General features: G+C 45.5%; 1 protein-coding gene across 3 annotated transcripts in view; it reads right to left on the bottom strand.

The window, feature by feature from the left end:
- Nucleotides 1-24,033, bottom strand: part of TIE1 (tyrosine kinase with immunoglobulin like and EGF like domains 1) — a 150,168-nt gene that overhangs the window by 25,089 nt on the left and 101,046 nt on the right. For all 3 annotated transcript variants that reach the window (XM_029618099.1, XM_029618098.1, XM_029618097.1), the window contains 4 exons: nt 18,209-18,319; nt 13,813-14,003; nt 5,994-6,107; nt 4,777-4,847 (listed from right to left, as the gene is read on the bottom strand). In XM_029618099.1, coding sequence (XP_029473959.1) covers nt 4,777-4,847; nt 5,994-6,107; nt 13,813-14,003; nt 18,209-18,319 — 487 coding nt within the window. The remainder of the gene's footprint in view (nt 1-4,776; nt 4,848-5,993; nt 6,108-13,812; nt 14,004-18,208; nt 18,320-24,033) is intronic.

Consider the following 24,033-nt stretch of genomic DNA (forward strand, 5'->3'; position numbering starts at 1 on the left):
TCTCCTGGCCACACCTGGTCTTCTCCCTCTTCAATAGCAGGGAGTGCTGATCTGCTTCAGACTCCCCTTTCGCTCTTCCTTTCCAGGTCACTCTCAGGGTTTGCTTTTCTTTTCTCCTTATTTGTCCCCCTGCCTTATACTTTCCATCTGATGAATATGCATAAGCTCATGCATAATCATGTGGTGGGAAAAGGGTCTTTGCCACATTGCAGGTCTTTTCCCCCCTCCCCATTTCTTCAGGGGTGGGGGGAGAACTGCCATGTCCGTATGCCAGAGTCCGTGTTTTTCTCTGTCTCAGACTGCCCCCCCTCTCTTCCATGGGTGGGGGTCTTTCTGACCTCTGGAGTTGCCTTGGCTGATCCATGATTCCTGCTTAGGGGCTTAGCTGTTGTATTGTCCTTCTGACTTCTTTTTCATTTAAACATTCACTCACAAACAGGCAGATCTTGATAAATTATCCTTCAGTGCATCAGGGCGAGGTCTCTTGTTTTTTCACTGAGACAGTGCAGTTTTAAGTTCATCGGGGAAAACGTTCTCTCTCTTGCTGTGACAGTGTTTGGGGGTCCTGTCAGCTTCTGGCTGCAAACTTCTTTGGCTATTATGATTCATATTGTGTGCTTTCAGTGGTAAAACGTGGGATATCTCCCTACACCACTATCTACTCCTTGGGATCCTGCCAGGTACTTGTGACCTGGATTAGCCACTGTTGGAAACAGGATACTGGACTTGATGGACCTTTGGTCTGACCCAGTATAGCAAGTCTTATATCTGGCCAGGGCAGACAAATATTCTGGCAGATAGACTGAGTCACCAATTAGACCCTCATGAGTGGTACCCAAGACAGAATAGTGAACAGCATCTTTTTTTTTCCAGTGGGAAACTCTCAAGACAAACCTTTTCCAATAGCTCAGAACAGACGTTGTCAGCTAAATGGTCAATTTTCATAATTGAGAAAGGTGATTAGTGGAGTGTCCTGGGATCCATTCTGGGACCACTGCTTTTTAATATATTCATAAATGACCTAGAAATGGGAACAAGTAAGGTGATCAAATTTTCCAATGACACAAAATCATTCAAAGTTGTTAAATCACAAGAGGATTGTTAGAAATTGCAAGAGGATCTTGCATAACTGGGAGACTGGGCATGCAAATGATAAATTAAATTTAATGTGTACAAGGGCAAAGTGATGTAAGGGAAGTGCAACCCAAATTATAGCTACATACAAGGTTCCACATTAGGAGGAGTCATTCAGGAAAAGGATCTAGTTGTCATCGTTAATATGTTGAAATCTTCTGCTCAGTGTGCAGCAGCCAATAAAGCAAACAGAATGCTGGGGATTATTAGGAAGGGAATGGAGAATAAAACAGAGAATATCATATTTCTTTGCATCGCTCCATTGTGTGACCTCATCTTGAGTATTGTGTGCAGTTCTGGTCACATTTCATGACAGATATAGCAGAATTAGGAAAGGTACAGAGAAGGGTGACCAAGATGATAAAGGGGATGGAACAGCTCCCCTATGAGGAAAGGTTAAAGAGGTTAGGGCTGTTCAGCTTGGAGAAGAGACGGCTGAGGGGGGATATGATAGAGGTGTTTAAAATCATGAGTGGAGTGGAATGTGTGAATGTTAATTAGTTGTTTACTTTTTTGAAAAGTACAACGATTAGGGAACAATCACTGAAGTTACTATGTAGCTCATTTAATGTTAGGATCCCCGGCCGCACAGCATCGCGACTGGGTCCCCTCACCTGGGCAGGCTGGAGGCCCATTCCAGCCCTCTCCGCTGCCGCTCCTCGCTGCCAACCTCTTCTTGTGTGCACGTAACTGACTGCATGGTGCAATCCCAGCCTGCCAATGGCCTGCCTAGACCACGGCTTGCCCGTTTTTTATGTATCTATTTATTTTACTTATTTTAACATTTTTATATACCAATAACCGTTTGCACATCATACCGGTTTACATGCAACAGAATGTAGGTGCCAGGGAATAGGCGCATCCTTTACATAGATCATAAAACAGTAAAAACAGTAACGGTAACAATAACCAATTATATTATTTTTTTTTGGAAAACCTTTTTTATCCGTGTACCAGGAGATATAAGCGTGTCCAAGGGCCTTTTAAAATCTGCGCAGCGTGAGCGCGTGTGAGTCAGGCACGTATCTCCTGGTTTTGCCGCGTGCAAGCCTTTTAAAATCTACCTCTCAGCTTTTAACAATTTTCTAAACTGCAGGTAATCTTGCTCTGATGTAACTCTAACGGCGACTTGTTCTACATATTGGGAGATATAATAGAAAACCCCCTGAATCTTGTTCTAAGAGCCGATAACCCTGTACTGATGGTATTCTCAGCAGTTCTTTAGAGGATGATCTTAGAGTAAAACTGAGTACATATTTGTCCAATTTTCCAAACAACCCAAGTGATTCCTGTATGTTTGACATATATGGTAAATGTCAAACTCAAACGCTAATGTCCCAGAGGTTTAAGGTAGTGTGTAAATGTGAATTCACAACATCATATTAAATACTTTTGATGAAAGACCTCATACAAGGCATACATTGATCAATGCTAATTAGCACCAAAGTATACCAACAGTATAATCATGGGTCTGTGATATACCGATCAACTTTTCTTTCAATTTTTATGCTCAAGTGAATGTGTGGCCCATTTTAGACCCGTGTTTCATTTTGCATAGTAGCACTTAACTTAATGGAGTCGAGGAACGCCAAGAACATGGTCGTGAGGTCATATCCAAAGCCAAGCCCGACACGGACCGCATTTCAGCTTCACAAGCCTTCTTCAAGGGCTGGAAATCTGTGACAGTACGGTAGTTGCATACTACAGCTGTAGTATGCAACTACCACACTGTCACAGATTTCCAGCCCTTGAAGAAGGCTTGCGATGGAGAAGGTACAGAGAAGGGCTACCAAAATGATAAAGGGGAATGGAACAGCTCCCCTATGAGGAAAGGCTGAAGAGGTTAGGACTTTTCAGCTTGGAGAAGAGATGACTGAGGGGGGGATCATGAAAGGTCTTTAAGATCATGAGAGGGGTCAGGGACATGGCTGCCCCACCGCAGAGCTCTGACCTCTGGCAGAGAACTGAAATCTTGAATGGCCTCAGCAATCAGGAACCTCCCAATCACCAAGCCCCGCAGAGCTCACTCACACCATCTGCAAAGCCACATTTTCCTGCACACTGGCCCTGTGGCCAGGTGCGCTGCCTCTTCCTGCTCCAAGGTCACAGCAACCTGGATGGAAACAAATCTCCCGCTCGCCCGGCCACGCCACTGCCTGAGACGCACTTTTCTATTTTTGTTTAAAAACCACCCAGGCACAAACATAGGAGGAACCAAAATCACCCCTCGTTTCTTTTCTGTTTCCTTTTAATAAATGTAGTAGGTGGAAGTGTAATCTATTTATTTATCTATTTAAGCATTTTTATATTCCATGTCTCCATCACGTGTGTCCAGCACAGACCACAAAGTTCATTCATAAATGTCAGCCTAAAATTAAACACTTAAAATGCAGTTAAAACTAATATTTCAAAGTAAACATTTTGGTCCCCAGGACACTCAATCAAGAGCATGAAGGAGGTGCCAAGAGGAGGGGGAGGATGGAAGAGATCCAGGCCCCTCTCATCCCTCCCCTATCCTGTGAAGGAGGGAGCCCGCGTCCGAGAAACGCTCGCTTGGCTCACATGCGGGAGGCAGCGGAGAAGCTGTGCAACACAAACTAATATAGGGCCACACACTAGCGAAGAAAAAGCATCCGTTTACCTCAGAGCAGCCTTTCCTAGTCACCCAATCTCACCAGGCCGAAGTCCACAGCACAAGGATGGACGTCCACCAGCAGCTGGAGACAGGGAATGCAGGGATGGACGTCCAGCAGCAGCTGGAGACAGGGAATGCTGGCAGCCCATGTCAGCACGCAGGGAAGTGAGGAGGGCTCACCTGGCATGCATAAGCGACTTGTCTGGACAAAGAGGAAGGGATGGTATATCCTTCGCTTATGTGCAGGCGGGCCTGACCTCAGCAGGGCTATAATGGCTGTCACTCTTTATAGAAGAGATTTGCAAAGCTGCCACATGCACTGCAGTCACACTACTGTTTAGATCAGGGGCAGGCAACGTTTGGGCCTGAGGAGCATATTGGGGGTCCACATTAAGTTATGTGGGAGGCACTGAGGGTGCAGGGGAGCAGACGTGGAGAGTATCCTGCAGATCTGATGATGTCAGCTCGCCACTCCTGAGGAGAGAATAGGGCTTACAGGCCATCGTTTGCCAACTTTTCTTCAGATACCGATGACGCTCTACATGAGCACAGGTTGGAGCAGTCCATGCTTCAGGTTAGTGCCCCTGGGGACCATTCTTCTATTTTAGCACACTAGCAGGAAGAGGACCTAACTAACTCTCAAACACAAAGATTTTCTGCCCCGTTTCCCCTCAGGCAGGGAATCTCTTGCGTGTGACAGATAGTGGTTTAGCTGTAGTGCCTACCTGCTCTCTGAAGACAGCAGTTAACCCATCACACAGTCCCTCTTTCTTCCTCTTCAGCTGTTGATCTAATTAGCTTAATTACAGAACTCAAATACCTTGTGGAAGCACAGGATATTTTTTATAGAAGATTCCTAGAAAGCACTGGAAACTGTTTTCATGTTGGCATCATTGGTAGACACCACTCATGATAGGAAGCAACCTAAGCTTTACCTGCTGTTCTCCTCCCTACATTCTTTCCTCTATTCCCTTCAAGTTTCAATAATAATTATATACAATACTCACACATCACTTTTTGTGGTGTAAACACTGTAATTCAGAGATTCAATTGCCATCCATCGAACTGGGAGCCGCCCCTGGAACAGATAAGAAATGACAGAGCATCAATCAGGCAGGACTGAAAGTATAACCCACAGGTAGGCAATTCTAGACTTGCAATGCCACAGAAAGGTTTATGGACTTCTCCTCTAAGAACATAAGAAATTTCCATGCTGGGTCAGACAAAGGGTCCATCAAGCCCAGCATCCTGTTTCCAACAGAGGCCAAACCAGGCCACAAGAACCTGGCAATTGCCCAAACACTAAGAAGATCCCATGCTACTGATGCAATTAATAGCAGTGCCTATTCCCTAAGTCAACTTGATTAATAGCAGTTAATGGACTTCTCCTCCAAGAACTTATCCAAACCTTTTTTGAACCCACCTACACTAAATGCACTAACCACATCCTCTGGCAACAAATTCCAGAGCTTTATTGTGCATTGAGTGTAAAAGAACTTTCTCCGATTAGTCTTAAATGTGCCCCATGCTAACTTCATGGAGTGCCCCCTAGTCCTTCTATTATCCGAAAGAGTAAATAACCGATTCACATCTACCCGTTCTAGACCTCTCATGATTTTAAACACCTCTATCATATCCCCCCTCAGCCGTGTCTTCTCCAAGCTGAAAAGTCCTAACCTCTTTAGTCTTTCCTCATAGGGGAAATAGGCTTTTAGACAACTTTTTTGTCGCAGTGTCACTTCGTTAGCTGAGCTTCCTCCGGAGCTTGCTCACATTAATGTGATTACGGTAGTAAATTAACACCAAGTCCTAGAGCTATTAAATAGCAACCACTTAGCAAACAGCAGCGAGTGTAAGGATGCCAGCCTAGTTAGCATGCGCTCATTAACCCCTCATTTGCATAGCATGTTCCTTCCTAACAGACCCGTGTAGGAGGCAATGTAAGACCTTCCTGCACTGCTGACAAGACGGCCTGGCATGCCTGCTAAAGTTGAATGCACAGTCCCCGCATGTTCATGCTGCCTACTCCTCTGGTTCTCAGCACGTCTGCTTCATTTGTGCTCACCTGCCTGCCAGTCCTCATCCTCCTCCACCCCCCACATCTGCTTCACCTTTCTCTCCTCCCCTCTCCCCACAGTTACCAGGCCTGTTAGCCTTCCCCTGCCCTCTCACTCCGCAGGTACACTCCACCCACATTTCCTCCTCCTTCCCCTTCTCTACTCACCATGGTCTTCTTCACGTAGACCTCCTCCCCTCTGGAGAGTCCAAAGTCAGCAATCTTTGCAGCCAGGCTCTCTCCCACCAGAACGTTCCTGGCTGCCAAATCCCTGTGAATGAACTGGAAAGGTAGAGTCAATGAGCCTGTTAAAGGTATTCAGCTTTTCCATACAGCAGCCAACTCCAGTCTTTCACACAGCTCTAGCCTGCTCTATGTACAAATAGACATCCCATGAATATTTATGGATAGCGATAGGTCCAAACCTGTTTGAGTATCTTGAAGTTAAGGCTTGGGACTTACTAAAGGGTTAGTTCAGTTTCACAGTAGTGTAACTTTCTCTCTACAAGTATCCCGCAATTTCTTATGCAACATTACCGTAATAAGTACATACACAAGAAAGCAAGACACAAAAATACAATTCTAAAATAAACGTTACCCACCAAATGCCTCATAAAATGATCCATCCTAGAAGTGGCGAGCCAGGACTATGGCCCCTACTCCTAACCCTATCGCATGGGAACCACAATGTAGAATTAATGCTCAAATGTCCAGGACTTTATTCTTCTCTCAAATTCCCTTGAGGATGCAGATTCAAAAGGCTTGGAGCAAAGCAACTGAAAGCAAGTAGATGTTACCCTGAAACCCACACAACACAGTTATAGACAACCCATGGAAAGCAACACATCCACAGTCCCACGCAGCAGAAAAGACGAAGCTTAGCCAACAAGTAATCCAACAAGTACACCCTCCCACTCAATCAGTTCATCAAGTAAATCATTAAAAAACAGGATCACAGTGGGCTCTGGTAGAATTAGACCTGTAACAAGGAGACACACACAGTATCATATGCAACAACAACATAAAGCCCTCCCTATATTAACTGAAGAAATTCTAGAGAAAAACATTGAGATGGATAACTCTGTCATCAATGGCACAACTGCAAAAGGAACGAGTAAAGTGAATAACAAATCTCAACTAAAGTCTCATAAGGAGTACAGGAAAAGCAATAACCGTAAAGAGAGTACCTGGAAAGCTATGACTACAAATGCTCATAGTTTGGGAAATAAAATCCCAGATCTGCAGGCCCTAATGACAGAGGCAGAATTGGACATCGTTGCTATCGCAGAGACATGGTTCACAGAATCTCATGATTGGGACACGGCAATACCAGGCTATAACTTGTTAAGGAAGGACAGAGTGGATAGAAAAGGGGGAGGTGTGGCTCTTTATGTCAGAAATAATATCCAAGCATCTGAGCTGCAAGGTAGTTGGGGCAAGGAAGAAGCACTATGGGTCGACCTAAAAACAGATGATGGAGCATCCATTTATATTGGAGTGGTTTACAGGCCTCCAAACCAAAAGGAAGAGCTGGACAGAGATCTGGTTGAAGACATCCATAAGATAGGTAAGAAAGGGGAAGTGGTGATCATTGGTGACTTTAATATGCCAGATGTAGACTGGAAAATCCCATCTGCAGAATCTAAAAACAGTAGAGCAATACTGGATGCCATGCAAGTATCTTTGTTCAAACAAATGGTATTGAAACCCACGAGAGAAGGAACTACCGTATTCTTGACTTAGTGCTCAATAATGGAGAAATCGTCTCTGATGTCAAGGTGGGCGCCCACCTCAGCACCAGTGATCATCAAACGGTATGGTTTAATATCACTAAAAGAATAGGGAAAAGAACCACAAAGACCCGAGTTTTACAGTTCAAAAACACAGACTTTGAGGAAATGGGGAAGTACCTAGAGGAAGAACTAAATGGATGGGAAAATGAGAGAGATGTGGATCAACAGTGGACCAATCTAAAAGGAGCAATCGCCAAGGCAACTGCTCTATATGTTAGAAATGTATGTTTATGTTTATTTATGTTTATTTATGTTTCATTATGTTTTCTCAAATTAACTATGTTCAATTGTAAACCGCTAAATGTTCAATGTAAACCGCTAAATGATCGTTTCCTTAGCGATAGTTATGGTTCCTTGTAAACCGGGGTGATATGTATACTATACAGGAACCCCGGTATATAAATTCTTTAAATAAATAAAATAAAATGTAAAGAAAAGCAAAAGAAAAATGAAACCTATCTGGTTCTCAAAGGAGGTGGCTGACAAAATTAAAGCTAAAAGAACTGCATACAAGAAATACAAAAGATCCCAAAGGGAGGAGCACAAAGAAGAATATCTGATTCAACTGAGGGAGACTAAGAAATTAATCAAGTTGGCAAAAAGTCAAGCAGAAGAGAGGATTGCCAAGGAGATAAAATATGGTGACAAAACATTTTTCAGATACATCAGCGAAAAGAGAAAAGTCCAAAGTGGTATAGTGAAATTGAAAGGTGGAAATGATCAATGTGTGGAGGGAGACGAAGAAATGGCAGAAATATTAAACGAATACTTCAGCTCTGTGTTCACTAAAGAAGACCCTGGAGAAGGACCATCTCTACACAACAAGAAACTGGAGGGAAGCGGAACAGAGGAAAATCCATTTACAGTAGATAATGTATGGGAAAAGCTAAAGAATCTGAAAGTGGACAAAGCCATGGGGCCTGATGGGATTCATCCAAGGATACTGAGGGAGCTCAGAGATGTGCTGGCGGGACCGCTGTGCGACCTGTTCAATAGATCCCTAGAAACGGGAGTGGTGCCGAGTGATTGGAGAAGAGCGGTGGTGGTCCCTCTTCACAAGAGTGGGAACAGAGAGGAGGCTGGTAACTACAGACCAGTTAGCCTCACTTCAGTGGTGGGAAAAGTAATGGAGTCACTGTTGAAAGAGAGAATAGTGAACTATCTACAGTCCGGAGAATTGATGGACCAGAGGCAGCATGGATTCACCAGAGGAAGATCCTGTCAGACAAATCTGATTGACTTTTTTGACTGGGTAACCAAGGAATTGGATAGAGGAAGAGCACTCGATATCATATACTTGGATTTCAGCAAAGCTTTTGATACGGTTCCGCACAGGAGACTGGTGAATAAAACGAGAAGCTTGGGAGTGAGTGCCGAGGTGGTGACCTGGATTGCAAATTGGTTGACGGACAGAAGACAACATGTGATGGTAAATGGAACCTTCTCTGAAGAGAGAGCGGTTTTAAGTGGTGTACCGCAAGGATCGGTGTTGGGACCGGTCCTGTTCAATATCTTTGTGAGCGACATTGCGGACGGGATAGAAGGTAAGGTTTGTCTTTTTGCGGATGACACTAAGATCTGCAACAGAGTGGACACGCCGGAAGGAGTGGAGAGAATGAGACGGGATCTAAGGAAACTGGAAGAGTGGTCGAAGATATGGCAGCTGAGATTCAATGCCAAGAAGTGCAAAGTCATGCATATGGGGAGTGGAAATCCGAATGAACTGTATTCGATGGGGGGGGAAAGGCTGATGTGCACGGAGCAGGAGAGGGACCTTGGGGTGATGGTGTCTAATGATCTGAAGTCGGCGAAACAATGCGACAAGGCGATAGCTAAAGCCAGAAGAATGCTGGGCTGCATAGAGAGAGGAATATCGAGTAAGAAAAGGGAAGTGATTATTCCCTTGTACAGGTCCTTGGTGAGGCCTCACCTGGAGTACTGTGTTCAGTTCTGGAGACCGTACCTTCAAAAAGACAAAGACAAGATGGAGGCGGTACAGAGAAGGGCGACCAGGAAGGTGGAGGATCTTCATCGGATGACGTACGAGGAGAGATTGAAGAATCTAAATATGTACACCCTGGAGGAAAGGAGGAGCAGAGGTGATATGATACAGACTTTCAGATACTTGAAAGGTGTTAATGATCAAAAGACAACGACAAACCTTTTCCGAAGGAAAAAAAATCAGCAGAACCAGGGGTCACGATTTGAAGCTCCAGGGAGGAAGATTCAGAACCAATGTCAGGAAGTATTTCTTCACGGAGAGGGTGGTGGATGCCTGGAATGCCCTTCCGGAGGATGTGGTGAAGACCAGAACTGTGAAGGACTTCAAAGGGGCGTGGGATAAACACTGTGGATCCATAAAGTCAAGAGGCTGCCAATGAAGAGTGGGTGACTCGCCAGAATGATGGCTACTGCCTGGAGTCAATACCCTTATTAAATAAACATACACAGGCTTACGGTGACTCCAACATCGCTCTAAGCTTCAACAGCAAGAGGAAATGTGGAAAAAAGGATTCACACTCACAGAGAGGGGAGTAGCTGGCTTGTTACGGCGGTTACTACCCCAAATCAAATAAGCCTGATACTTCACTTTCAATGCATATACAGCAAAGTTCTCTGATTCAACGGCAGGGGAGAAGAAAAACTGATACTTCACACATCCAGCAGAGCTCTCTGCTCCAACGGCAGGGGAGAAGAAAAGAGGGTTCGCACTCACAAAGCGGGGAGTAGCTGGTTTGTTACGGCGGTTACTACCCCAAACCAAATGTGCCTGATACTTCACTTTCGATGCACATCCAGCATGGCTCTCTGCTTCAAAGGCATGGGAGAAGACTTATACGTCACACATATCCAGCATAGCTCCCTGCTTCAACGGCAGGGGAGAAGAAAAACAACCAATAAGGGCTAATAACATAGTCTGGGTAAAACAAATAAGCATGGGTGCAGCTTGCTTATTGCGGCGGCTACTACCCCTAACGAATCAAGCTAGATATTTCACTTGGATGCAGCTCCATCACTGCTCTCTACATTAAAGGTGGGGGTGGAAGGGAAATAGAACCAAGAGCTAAGAGAAACAGATAAGTATGAGAGAAAATATGTGTGAAGCTTGCTGGGCAGACTAGATGGGCCATTTGGTCTTCTTCTGCCGTCATTTCTATGTTTCTATGTTAGCCATCAAGAGCACAACAGTCACCTACAAAGGACACCTTACCACCAATCCCTCCCCCATGGCTCTTCTTCTGAACCCTAGCACTGAAGGGCTCCCCTGCGTGGGAGAGCACAGGAAAGAGGAAGCAGGTTTGCTGCACTCCTGGCAGCTCAAGGCAGGTAAAAGCATCAGGATCAGGAACAAGGATTAAGACAGACCTCAGGGCTGGAACAAGGACATCTGGAACAGCAGGTAACATCAGGACTGGAACACAGATACTGGAATAGGAGTCACACCTCAGGGCTGCAACATGGAACTGGAACAGCAGGTAACATCAGGACTGGAACACAGGTACTGGATCAAGAGACAGACCTTGGGACTGGAACGGCAGGCTGACATCAGGACTGGACGAGGAGCTCCGACAGAGAACATGAAACACAGGACCTTGCAGAAGTGCTGGAACATGGACGACTTCCTGGAGCGAAGGATCTCAGGAGTGACCAACTCCTTGCGAAGGCAAAGACAGACTGAATGGTGAGGTGGACAACGCCCAGGGAGGGGTCAGCAGGGGGCCACACCTGGCTGGCCCTTGAAGAGGAGCAGAGAGGCGTGCGCTTGCGCCCTAGGAGGCTGGAGAGAAGAGCTGGAAGCTGGTGGCGTCCTCAGCCACGTGGAGGGCCCAAGGAAGCCGCGGAGCAGCCCTGGACTGGAGCAGCTCCCAGCCGCAAGGACTGAAGCAGGAAGAAGCAGAGAGAGGTAAGGCTGGCTGCAGGCACCGGCAGGGAGAACAGAGAGCTGCAAGGACTGAAGCAGGAGAAGGGCTGACTGCAGGAACGGCTCCATGCCGTGAAGACAGCCCCAGGAGGAGAGGTAAGACTGCAGGCAGAGTAGAGAGCTATAGCAGGCTGCAGGCACCGGCAGGGACGGCTTCCCTGCCAGGCAAGGACCCGGGCTGAAGTAGGCACCGGCAAGGACGGCCTCCCTGCTGGCTGAAAGGTCCCGGGATCGCAGCAGCATGTCGGGGGAAGGCAGAAACAGGAGCAGAGGAGCCGGCCGCATGGCAACAGCTGCGGGGACAGCCCCAGCTGATTCAGGGAGAAAGAGAAGCAGCAGCGTCAGCAGCCCGACTGGCTGTGAGAAGGTAAGAGCCTGCCCACGCTCCTCGCGGGCAGGATCGCAACAGCGGTAACATTGCTTCCCTCTCATTATGTAACCAAGGGTACTATAAACTTCTCAGCTTCATCATCACACTGACTGCCACCTGCAGCTATGCAAGTCATTCATTCCTGCCGCTTCTTTCCCCCCGAATTATGTTTGATCCTTGGATTTCTGCATCCTAAATGAATGCATTTTCATTTTACTGGTTACCATACTTTTGACCATTTTTCCAAGTTTTTTTTTTAAATCCTCTTATTTATCTGCTCTCCTTGCCCCGCCCAGATTTTTATATCTGCAAAGAGGCAGAATTTCCCTTCAGCAAGCTGACTTATGCATATATTGATGAGCATAGACCTTGCACTGATCCTTGTAAACCTCACTGGTCACTTTCCCATCTCCAGGATGTCCTACAATGACCACCACACTCTGAGTCCTGTCACCCAGTTTATAATTTTTCTTGGAATTTACAATCTGGTCATCTTGCTCACCAATCCCATGCAGAACAACGTCAAAAGCCTCAGTGAAATTCAAATACAACAAATTCTGCTCCTCCGATCTATTATTCCAATCACCTCGTGCAAGAATTCAATCAAGATTTTCCCCTTGTGAAACTGTGTTGCCTAGGATCCTGTAACCCTCTGGTATCAAGGTCCTGGACTACTATACCCTTCGCTAGCTCTCTGCTTCTGCCTTGTTCCCAGCACTACAGCTGTTCTTCTCCAGTCTCCTGGAACTGCTGGTCCATTAGCCTGGTCTACTTTCAGCTGTCCTAGGACCTGGAATACTCTCTCCTTAGCAAATGGTAATTCTCACCATTTCCTCTTCTGCACCCCATGCACTTCTACCAGACCCTAGAAAGGCAGGGCCCTAGCATCGAAGGGGAATTCCATATCTCCTCTGCTGAGCCTCTCCATCCTTCCCGCTGTGTCTCTAGTACCACCAAACCCTACAGCTAAAGATCTCCCCCTCCCTTTCAGATCTCCAATGACAACAAGTGCCGAGTCATGCACCTGGGGTACATTAATCCAAAAGAGCTGTATACAATGGGGGTGAAAGGCTAATATGCACGGAACAGGAGAAGGACCCTGGGGTAAGTAAGTGTCTGGCAATGTGACATGGCAATAGCTAAAGCCAGAAGGATGCTTGGATGCATGGAGAGAGAGAAACAACCAGTAATAAAAAGGGGGTGATAATACCCTTGTACGGGTCCTTGTGAGGCCTCACCTGCAGTACTGTATTCATTTCTGGAGCTCCTATCTCAAAAGGGATAGAGACAGGATGGAGGTGGTCCAGAAAAGGGCAACCAAAATGGTGTGGGGTCTCCATTGGAAGACTTATGAGGAGAGGTTGAAGGATCTGAATATGATATAGACCTTCAGATACCTGAAAGGTTTTACTGATGCACAATCGTCAAACCTTTTCTGATGGAAAGGAAACTATAGAACTAGGGGTCACGAAATGAAACTCCATGAGGGATGACTCAGAACCAATATTAGGAAGCATTTCTTCATGGAGAGGGTGGTGGATGCCTGGAAGCTCCCCAAGAAGAGGTGGTGAAGATGAGAATAGTAAATGAATTCAAAAGGGCACAGGACAAACACAGAAGATCCCTAAATGCTTGAGGTTGGAAATGGGGAAAAGAATGCATGGGGCTATCCTGTACGGAGAGGCAGTTATTACCATAAGCAAATTTCTGGGCAGATTGGATGGTCTTTATCAGACATCATTACTAGCAAGAGGCCTCTGGTGTTTCCTGCCCCACACTTTAGCACCAATGGGTTACCCATGTCTGCTCTACCAGAGCCAAGCACTGAAGGTGTCCTTCTAGCAGGTCTTCTGCTGCACCTCATCGCCACTCAGAGTGAGAAAGAGAAAGATGTATTGTTACCTGCTTCTCACTCAAGTACTGCATCCCCTTTGCCACATCAGAGGCAAACTGCAGCAGCTGCTGAGAAGTGAGTGTGGATGCTGTCCCATGCTCTTTTGCAAAGGCTGGATCTGTCTCCAGGACTCTGCTTTTGCGTAGGAAGTCCAGAAGATTCCCATAGGGGGCATATTCTATAGCAATGTATAGGTAACCTGTGGAAGTAATGGAAAAAGTATTATTAACAGAGAGAACAAATCCCAGAGGTAGCTCCTGTCTTCCTCTATAGGCTTTCCTCACTCCTGAGCTCCTTCATCACAGCCTTGCAGGAAGGACTTACTACACTAACACTAATCACAGTCTACATTATCTACTCAAATGTCCAGCATAGCATGAAAACGTGTATTCAACTGCTAGATCAGGTGTGGTAACTTGGGAAATAGCCACTGGGAAAAGAAGGCAGACTCTGGTTGTTCCCATATGTGAAATGCAAAAAAAAAAGACAAAAAAACGCTCCCTTATCTGGCTATTCTGGGGGGTCTGCAAAGAATCTCTGCTGCCACTGTTTTAACATGTCTGATAATAAGTAGATCGGTAATGAAGGAAATAGATAGCAGATACGAAGTAGCACGTTCATTTTTATAGAAGCAATTCCACCAAACCACGACACGGAAAGCCCAACCCAGGAATCCAACTCATAAAAACTTTTTTTGAGAAGGGGTTTGTAACTGAATATATATAAATCCTCTAGTGTATTGCTGATGTATACCTCTAAATATCTGATCTTCCGAGTAGCCCATTTGAAGGGGAAGCTGCACCTTAACCGAGAGGAAACCTCGGTAGATGTCGAAATATTCAACAACTTGGATTTCTCTAGATTTAATTTGAATCTGGATGCTGCACTAAACTAAGAACATAAGAAATTGCCATGCTGGGTCAGACCAAAGGTCATCAAGTCCAGCATCCTGTTTCCAACAGAGGCTAAACCAGGCCACAAGAACCTGGCAATTACCCAAACACTAAGAAGATCCCATGCTACTGATGCAATTAATAGCAGTGGCTATTCCCTAAGTAAACTTGATTAACAGCCGTTAATGGACTTCTCCTCCAAGAACTTATCCAAACCTTTTTTGAACCCAGCTACACTAACTGCACTAACCACATCCTCTGGCAACAAATTCCAGAGCTTTATTGTGCGTTGAGTGAAAAAGAATTTTCTCCAATTAGTCTTAAATGTGCTACTTGCTAACTTCATGGAGTGCCCCCTAGTCCTTCTATTATTCGAAAGTGTAAATAACCGAGTCACATCTACTCGTTCAAGACCTCTCATGATCTTAAAGACCTCTATCATATCCCCCCTCAGCCGTCTCTTCTCCAAGCTGAACAACCCTAACCTCTTCAGCCTTTCCTCATAGGGGAGCTGTTCCATCCCCTTTATCATTTTGGTTGCCCTTCTCTGCAACTTCTCCATCACAACTATACCTTTTTTGAGATGTGGCGACCAGAATTGTACACAGTATTCAAGGTGCGATCTCACCATGGAGCGATATAGAGGCATTATGACATTTTCCGTTTTATTAACCATTCCCTTCCTAATAATTCCTAACATTGTTTGCTTTTTTGACTGCCGCAGCACACTGAGCCGACGATTTTAAAGTATTATCCACTATGACGCCTAGATCTCTTTCTTGGGTGGTAGCTCCTAATATGGAACCTAACATCGTGTAACTACAGCAAGGGTTATTTTTCCCTATGTGCAACACCTTGCACTTGTCCACATTAAATTTCATCTGCCATTTGGATGCCCAATCTTCCAGTCTTGCAAGGTCCTCCTGTAATGTATCACAATCTGCTTGTGATTTAACTACTCTGAATAATTTTGTATAATCCGCAAATTTGATAACCTCACTCATCGTATTCCTTTCCAGTTCATTTATAAATATATTGAAAAGCACCGGTCCAAGTACAGATCTCTGAGGCACTCCACTGTTTATTTATTTTTTATTTAAATCTTTTCTATAACGTTGTTAAGAAGGATCCGTCACAACGGTTTACAATAGGGCACATAAAATAAGGATGCTGAAATATATTAATTTACACAAGTGCCATAATGGTTTGGTACATAGATTTCTAAATGATATAATTGGTTTGTGATACAATCCTGTCCAGGATTTACCAGTTTAAAAATAATTCTAACTTTATAAGTGTCAAATTTACCTTCTGGTGATGGACGAGAAGGTAAAGTAAAAACAGAGATAGAAATACAGCTACATACATTATTTGTTCGTACCTCTCACTTCGCCTGCTTCACTGTTTCCCCTTCTCTATTTGATAGGCTTGCTTGTTTACCATTGTCCATTTAATCCTGCTCTCTGTTTCCTGTCTTTTAACCAGTTTGTAATCCACGAAAGGACATCGCTTCCTATCCCATGACTTTTTAGTTTTCGTAGAAGCCTCTCATGAGGGATTTTGTCAAAAGCCTTCTGAAAATCCAAATACACTACATCTACCGGTTCACCTTTATCCACATGTTTATTAACCCCTTCAAAAAAGTGAAGCAGATTTGTGAGGCAAGACTTGCCTTGGGTAAAGCCATGCTGACTTTGTTCCATTAAACCATGTCTTTCTATATGCTCTACGATTTTGATCTTGAGAATAGTTTCCACTATTTTTCCCGGCACTGAAGTCAGGCTCACTGATCTATAGTTACCCGGATCGCCCCTGAAGCCTTTTTTAAATGTTGGGGTTACATTGGCCACCCTCCAGTTATCAGGTACAATGGATGATTTTAATGATAGTTTACAAATTTTAACTAATAGATCAGAAATTTCATTTTTGAATTCCTTCAGTACCCTAGGATGCATACCATCTGGTCCAGGTGATTTGCTATTCTTTAGTTTGACAATCTGGCCTCCTACATCTTCCAGGTTCACACCCCTGAAAACCATCTCCGGAACTGGTATCTCCCCAACCTCCTCATTAGTAAACACGGAAGCAAAGAATTCATTTAGTCTTTCTGCAATGGCCTTATCTTCCCTAAGAGCCCCTTTAACCTCTCGGTCATCTATCTGACCATTTTGTCCAGGTGGACGGTAGTATACTCCTATCACTATACTCTTACCCAGCACACATGGGATTTCTACCCATATAGATTCTACTAAGCATTTAGTCTCTTGTATGATCTTTATCCTGTTGGACTCTATACCCTCCCGGACATAAAGTGCCACACCCCCACCAAGTTGATCCTCCCTATCATTGCGATATAATTTGTACCCTGATATAGCACTGCCCCATTGGTTATCCTCCTTCCACCAGGTCTCTGTGATGCCAATTATGTCAATCTCATCATTTGCTGCTACACACTCTAACTCTCCCATCTTACTACTTAGACTTCTGGCATTGGCATACAGACATTTCAAAGTGTGTTTTTTGTTTGTAATAATAACCTGCTTTTCAGTTGTTAGGGATAATTTGGAAATCATTAGCTCAGGTGATTTTTTTACATATAGGCACATGGACTATGTTTGCTTTTATTGGAACCTCTCTGTTGGGATGCCCTAACTCTCCTGTTTCATTAGTATCCTTAAAGGATACATTTCTCTGAACCATGCACTGCTGAGTGACTGTCGGCTTTCCCCCTTGTAAGATATTCACAACTCCTCTGGAGATGTTAAAGTAAATAGGATATCATCAGCGAAGAGAGACACGATTCTGCGGATTTCTGAGAAAGCAGAACTGTGCTCACGTGCTTTCCTCACAGGTTAATATCTGCCTGCGGTTTATCCCTGCCTGTACAGGGTAAGGAGCTGTCAGTGTTTTTACCTGGGTAAATGGCTTTTGAAAATTGCCTTAAGTATCTTAAGTCTTTCTTTGTAGGCTTTGTGTGCTGCAGCTCTTCAGCATTTTAGTGATCTTTTCCTAAGCTGCTCTCTTCACGCCATGTCCTTCTGAAGGAACATGACTTATCAAGGGCAATGTATCCGTCCCTTTTCCGATGGCTTTCCTGCTTGCTCTGTTATACTGAGCTGATTACTCCCATATCCCTTTCTTGTTTGACATCTTCATGTCCTGCTAACTGAAACCTGATTAATGGATTTTACACTTTCCAAATCCTTGACTATTCCCCACGTTTTTCCACCTGTTCCAGCATGACTCCTGTCTTGCACATTTTGGTATTGTTTGTAAGCTCAACTCCCTTTGCTATGTCACTAATAACAAGAAGTGGTCCCAGTTCCAAGCTCTGGGGGACCCCCACTCATCATGCTGTGATTAGCAGACACCATTCAAGCTGTTCTTCACCCAACTTACCACTGTCCGACCTATCCCCAGACTGTCCCACCTGCTTAACAGTGCCAAACCTACTGCATCTTTCTGATCCCCCACCTCATTAAAGAAATCAATCCCTCGTCTGGCATCTCACCTTTGTTCTCGCAGGCTCCCAGCAGGTTGATGATGTTGGGGTGATGTCCCAGTTTGCACAACACCTCCAGCTCACCAGCAAAGTCTCTGTGGTCATTTTCAGATGCAAATTCTGAGAAAAAAAAGCACATACAATTCAAAACATTCTTTTAGGACCACAATAACAAGCAGTATTGGGGATTGAAGTATTTCTATGATTTGAAAACTTTGTTCTCAGCAAAATACAATAAAAACAAAAATAGTATAATACAATAAAAATAACATATAAATAAATAAATATTGTGTTAATGTATCTACAAATATTTGATATTCTGCCTTTTTCCAAAGATGGTTTCAAGGCGGATTACAATCAAATCAGAATTAATCTTACAATAATACAATAGCATTATAAAACATTAATATGATAAATTAATACAAAATAAAATCAAAAGCAAGCAATAAAAGCAGACAAGAGACAGTGAAAAACTAAGTCATAAAGACATTCTAATCCCACACCAGGGGGACTAATCTTAGAAGCAGGACATCCATCAGGTAGAACCAGAAGAAAAAGCTTATTGAAGAAAAAAGCTTTTGCTTTTCTTTGCAAGAAATTAAGTAGCATTCCTGCAATGACAGTTAGAAAAGAGGAGCATGGGGAGCCCTATAGTGAAAGCACTTGCACCATCTGGCCTGAGGGCAGACTAAGAAATAAAGAACGGACTTTCCACCAGACCTCAAGGCCCAAGGTGGAACTAATAAGGACTGGAACCTCTGCAGTATGGCAGCTGGACATGAGTCAGCAAGTTCTCTATGGTGGTATTAGGGATATGGCAGCTGGGCATGAGTCAGCAAGTTCTCTATGGTGGTATTAGGGATATGGTAGCTGGGCATGAGTCAGCAAGTTCTCTATGGTGGTATTAGGGATATGGCAGCTGGGCATGAGTCAGCAAGTTCTCTATGGTGGTATTAGGGATATGGCAGCTGGGCATGAGTCAGCAAGTTCTCTATGGTGGTGTTAGGGATATGGCAGCTGGGCATGAGTCAGCAAGTTCTCTATGGTGGTATTAGGGATATGGCAGCTGGGCATGAGTCAGCAAGTTCTCTATGGTGGTATTAGGGATATGGCAGCTGGGCATGAGTCAGCAAGTTCTCTATGGTGGTATTAGGGATATGGCAGCTGGGCATGAGTCAGCAAGTTCTCTATGGTGGTATTAGGGATATGGCAGCTGGGCATGAGTCAGCAAGTTCTCTATGGGGGTATTTGGGATATTTATTTATTTAGCATTTTTTATATACCGAGGTATAGCAGAGTTGCCTTCACTCCGGTTTACATACAGAACAACGTGTTACATTGAACGATGTTTGAAATTTAAGAATATCAAAAATTAACAATAATGAGCAAAGACATAACAAGGAGAATGAGTATAACAGGATAACACAGGGTGGAAACCCTGAGTAGGTGAACAGAGATATCTGGGAACATTGAAAACAGAGGACATCTGCGTCATGAAACAGGGAGATTGATTGAAGGAGATATTGAAAGATAGCAGGCTATGTTAATATACTATAAGTTCATTGAGTGCAGACTTTAAAAGATTGGCTGAGTAGCCAGGATTTTAGGTCTTTTTTGAAGGAAAGTTCTTTATGGTGGTATTAGGGATATGGCAGCTGGGCATGAGTCAGCAAGTTCTCTATGGTGGAATTAGGGATATGGCAGCTGGGCATGAAGCAGTAAGTCAGTGGTAGGAGAAATCTGTTTCATTTGGGGGTTTTTTTTCACATTTTTTATTCTGGAAACAAAACACCCCAGTGCAACCAAAACAGGGAGAGAAAACCAGGCTGGGATCATTGTAGAGGGGTGTGAAGGAGTGGCCTTAGTACCCTTCTTAACATGTAGGGCAAAAGCCTAGGTGCCACTTTAAATCCCACAAAGGGAAATATCTCTGTGGCTGGGACCTTGCTAGGCAGGAAGAGAACTGCGGGCGGGTCTCAGCAGGGGAGGTTAATAGGCAAAGCCCAGCTTGGATCAAGAGGCCCTGTGACTCTAGGAGAAGGCAGCTCCTAAAATAGATTTCTGTCCTGAATAAAGCTGTGACTGAATAAAGCAGTCTTCTATTGATTGTATGTTGAGAAGTGTAAATAAACTTAGAATCTGTTAAGAAAAGACTGGAGTCAGTGTGATTTCTGCCTTCAGCCTAAGAAAATTGCTCAATCATCCCACATATAGTATCAGGAGTGGGATTTCTCTCTAAGCTAAGCACAAAGAGAAACTCAAATTTCCAAAGTTTGTTGCATGAATCCTGCTCAACGAAGCAGTTTGAGCCAGAGGCAGTGCTGCTAAGCTTTTGCAAACAGCACTGAGAACAATTTTACAAGGTTATGGCTCAAGGAGCACACGAAGTAAAGGAGTTGCAAAATGTTTCTGTTTGAACACAGAAAATTGGGTAGAGAACACCTGTGGCTCTAAACAGAGCACAGTAGGGCAGAAGAGCACTGAAGAGTTTAAAGGGTGAGGCTCAGGGAGCACAGTGAAGTAAATAGAGCACAGAGCAGAAGAGTGCACAGATCACTGAAAGTCTGTTTTAATGCAGGAAAGAGCGACCTGGGTCCTGAGAGGAAAAGTAGGTTAAAATGTAGCATTGCAAGCAGGGGGGGGGGGGGGGGGGGGGGAGCTCCACTCGTGTAGCTAGAGGTATAAGTGAGTTAGTGCTGGTGAAGCAGGAGTTTTTAACTTTTTCTTTTGCCTTTTCACCGAAGAAAAGAAAGAGAGCATCAGTTGTGCAGTAAGAATGCATCTGGACAGAACGTCACCTTCCAACAGCAAGTGCGTTTCTGTCCCTAGAGGCAGGGGGTACACAGGGAGGAGCCAGAGGGCTTGGAACATGGCATGGAGCCAGTGAATACCCTACAGGATCAGGAAGTAACAAAGACCAGACCAGATTTGACCAGGGAGAGCCAGTTAGAGGCATAGAAAGCAGCAAGAGCAATCCTGATGGTGTAAGCTGTGCAGAGATCAAGACACCTATGTTTCCTTCGCTCTGGTAAGCATAGCTGGGGCAGGTGATTTCCTGGTGTCAAATAAGGGCAGGTGCAGCCCTGAAAGGCATTACTATGCCTTATTGTTAGTAAGGTTACCTAACTAGGGATGAAGAGGAGAAAATAAATTTGTTTTCATTATTCTGTTCATTTTCGGGAGGATTTTTCTCCACAGATTTCGGTTCGTGAATTGCTTGATTTGTTTCATTTGTGTGAAAAAAAATGAATCAAGCAATTGAAAAAGAAAAACAAAACATAAAAACAGGCAAAAAATGAAATGAAAGCCTCCCTCCCAGCCTCCTGAAAAAGTTCCAGGGCCATGATCCCCCTCAGCCCCCACTTACCAGGTCCTAGTGGGGATCCCACCGGCAAGGAGTAGGTAAAAGCCTAGGACTTGCGTAGGCTGAGGCTTTGGCCTAGGCCGAAACCTGGACCCAGGCCTGACGCCACAGCCTGGCCCTGGAGGCCGGGTCTTGACACCAGGATCTTGGCCCAGACCCAGGCCCAATGCTGCGAATTGACCAGAGACTAGGTCCTGATACTAGGGCCTCAACCTGGACCCAGGCCTGATGTCGAGATCTGACCCAGAGGCAGGGACCCACTGCCTGAGCCTTGACCTAGGCCAGAGTCCAAGCCCAGACCCGATGCCACGACCCAACCCAGAAGCCAGGTCCTGACCCCTGGGCCTTGGCCGAGGCTGGAGCCTGAGCTCAGGCTCAATGATGCAACCAGTCCCAGAGGCCGTGTCCTGGCGCCAGGGCCTCAGCCCGGACCCAAGCTCAACACCATGACCCGACCCGGAGGTCGGGACCTGATGCCTGGGCCTCTGCCAAGGGTTAGGACAAGGCCTCAGAGCCCAGGCCTGGGAACTACACTTCAGCTCTTATTCTTTCTTTGGCTCTTTAACTACAAATGATGGCTTCCTCTGGGGGGGTCGCACTAGAGTTAATTAACTTCAGCGTATTCATCCCAGTGGACAGCACCATTTTGATGTACAACAAAAGCAGGCGTTAATTGCTGAGCGCTCCTTAAACCAGTACAGAAAAGCAGAAAAAACTGCTTCTCTGTACTGCCTCCTATTTAATATTGTTGCGATATTAAGTAGGAGGAAAAACAAAATTAAATAAAAGTTAAAAAATAGAAACACCCCCCCCCCCCACTGGCAGTTGGATGCAGGAAACAGACGCTCGAATGACAAGCATCGTTTCCTGATGACTGTGCGACGTTTAGGAAAACCGACGCCAATAAACTTGGTGTTGACTTTCCTAACCGGTGGGACCACCGATGCTGATCGGGTTCTCGTTAGCAAGGAGCCACTAGGGGCATGCAAGCAACCCTAGCACCTTCTTACTAACGTGACCCCCTAATTTAAATATTGCATGGTGCCCCCCCCTTGGGGGCGCCTGGGGTGAGTTAAGAAAGCGGGCGCTGACTGCGTATATTTATTGCATCGGCCCCTTAGAGTTTGTTTCTCTTCCCCTAGGTCGGGGCCTAAAGGGAAGACTGTGGAGCCTGGTACAGCAGACGGAGAAGTGGATGGAGCCAGGGTGGGCCCGACAAAACTATGCACGGCATGACAGAGCCACGCTGAGGAAGAATGTAAGCAGGTAGCACTGCCAAAACTAGATTTGGTGGTGGAAAACCATGGTGAGACTGGGTTGGGGAGCAGAGGAGCCTGACGTTATGCAAGTGTAGAGGCAGGAAGACGGGAGGCTGGGAAACGCTATGTTGGAGGTGGTGTTGGTCTGACTGAACAGGTTGGGACGTTATGCAAGTGTAGAGGCAGGAAGACGGGAGGCTGGGAAACGCTATGTTGGAGGTGGTGTTGGTGGTGGTCTGACTGAACAGGTTGTGACGTTATGCAAGTGTAGAGGCAGGAAGACGGGAGGCTGGGAAACGCTATGTTGCAGGTGGTGTTGGTCTGACTGAACAGGTTGTGACGTTATGCAAGTGTAGAGGCAGGAAGACGGGAGGCTGGGAAACGCTATGTTGCAGGTGGTGTTGGTCTGACTGAACAGGTTGGGACGTTATGCAAGTGTAGAGGCAGGAAGACGGGAGGCTGGGAAACGCTATGTTGGAGGTGGTGTTGGTCTGACTGAACAGGTTGGGACGTTATGCAAGTGTAGAGGCAGGAAGACGGGAGGCTGGGAAACGCTATGTTGCAGGTGGTGTTGGTCTGACTGAACAGGTTGGGACGTTATGCAAGTGTAGAGACAGGAAGACGGGAGGCTGGGAAACGCTATGTTGCAGGTGGTGTTGGTCTGACTGAACAGGTTGTGACGTTATGCAAGTGTAGAGGCAGGAAGACGGGAGGCTGGGAAACGCTATGTTGGAGGTGGTGTTGGTGGTCTGACTGAACAGGTTGGGACGTTATGCAAGTGTAGAGGCAGGAAGACGGGAGGCTGGGAAACGCTATGTTGGAGGTGGTGTTGGTGGTCTGACTGAACAGGTTGGGACGTTATGCAAGTGTAGAGGCAGGAAGACGGGAGGCTGGGAAACGCTATGTTGGAGGTGGTGTTGGTCTGACTGAACAGGTTGGGACGTTATGCAAGTGTAGAGGCAGGAAGACGGGAGGCTGGGAAACGCTATGTTGGAGGTGGTGTTGGTGGTCTGACTGAACAGGTTGGGACGTTATGCAAGTGTAGAGGCAGGAAGACGGGAGGCTGGGAAACGCTATGTTGGAGGTGGTGTTGGTGGTCTGACTGAACAGGTTGGGACGTTATGCAAGTGTAGAGGCAGGAAGACGGGAGGCTGGGAAACGCTATGTTGGAGGTGGTGTTGGTCTGACTGAACAGGTTGTGACATTATGCA

Source organism: Rhinatrema bivittatum, chromosome 10, assembly GCF_901001135.1.
Source record: "Rhinatrema bivittatum chromosome 10, aRhiBiv1.1, whole genome shotgun sequence".
Classification (NCBI taxonomy): domain Eukaryota; kingdom Metazoa; phylum Chordata; class Amphibia; order Gymnophiona; family Rhinatrematidae; genus Rhinatrema; species Rhinatrema bivittatum.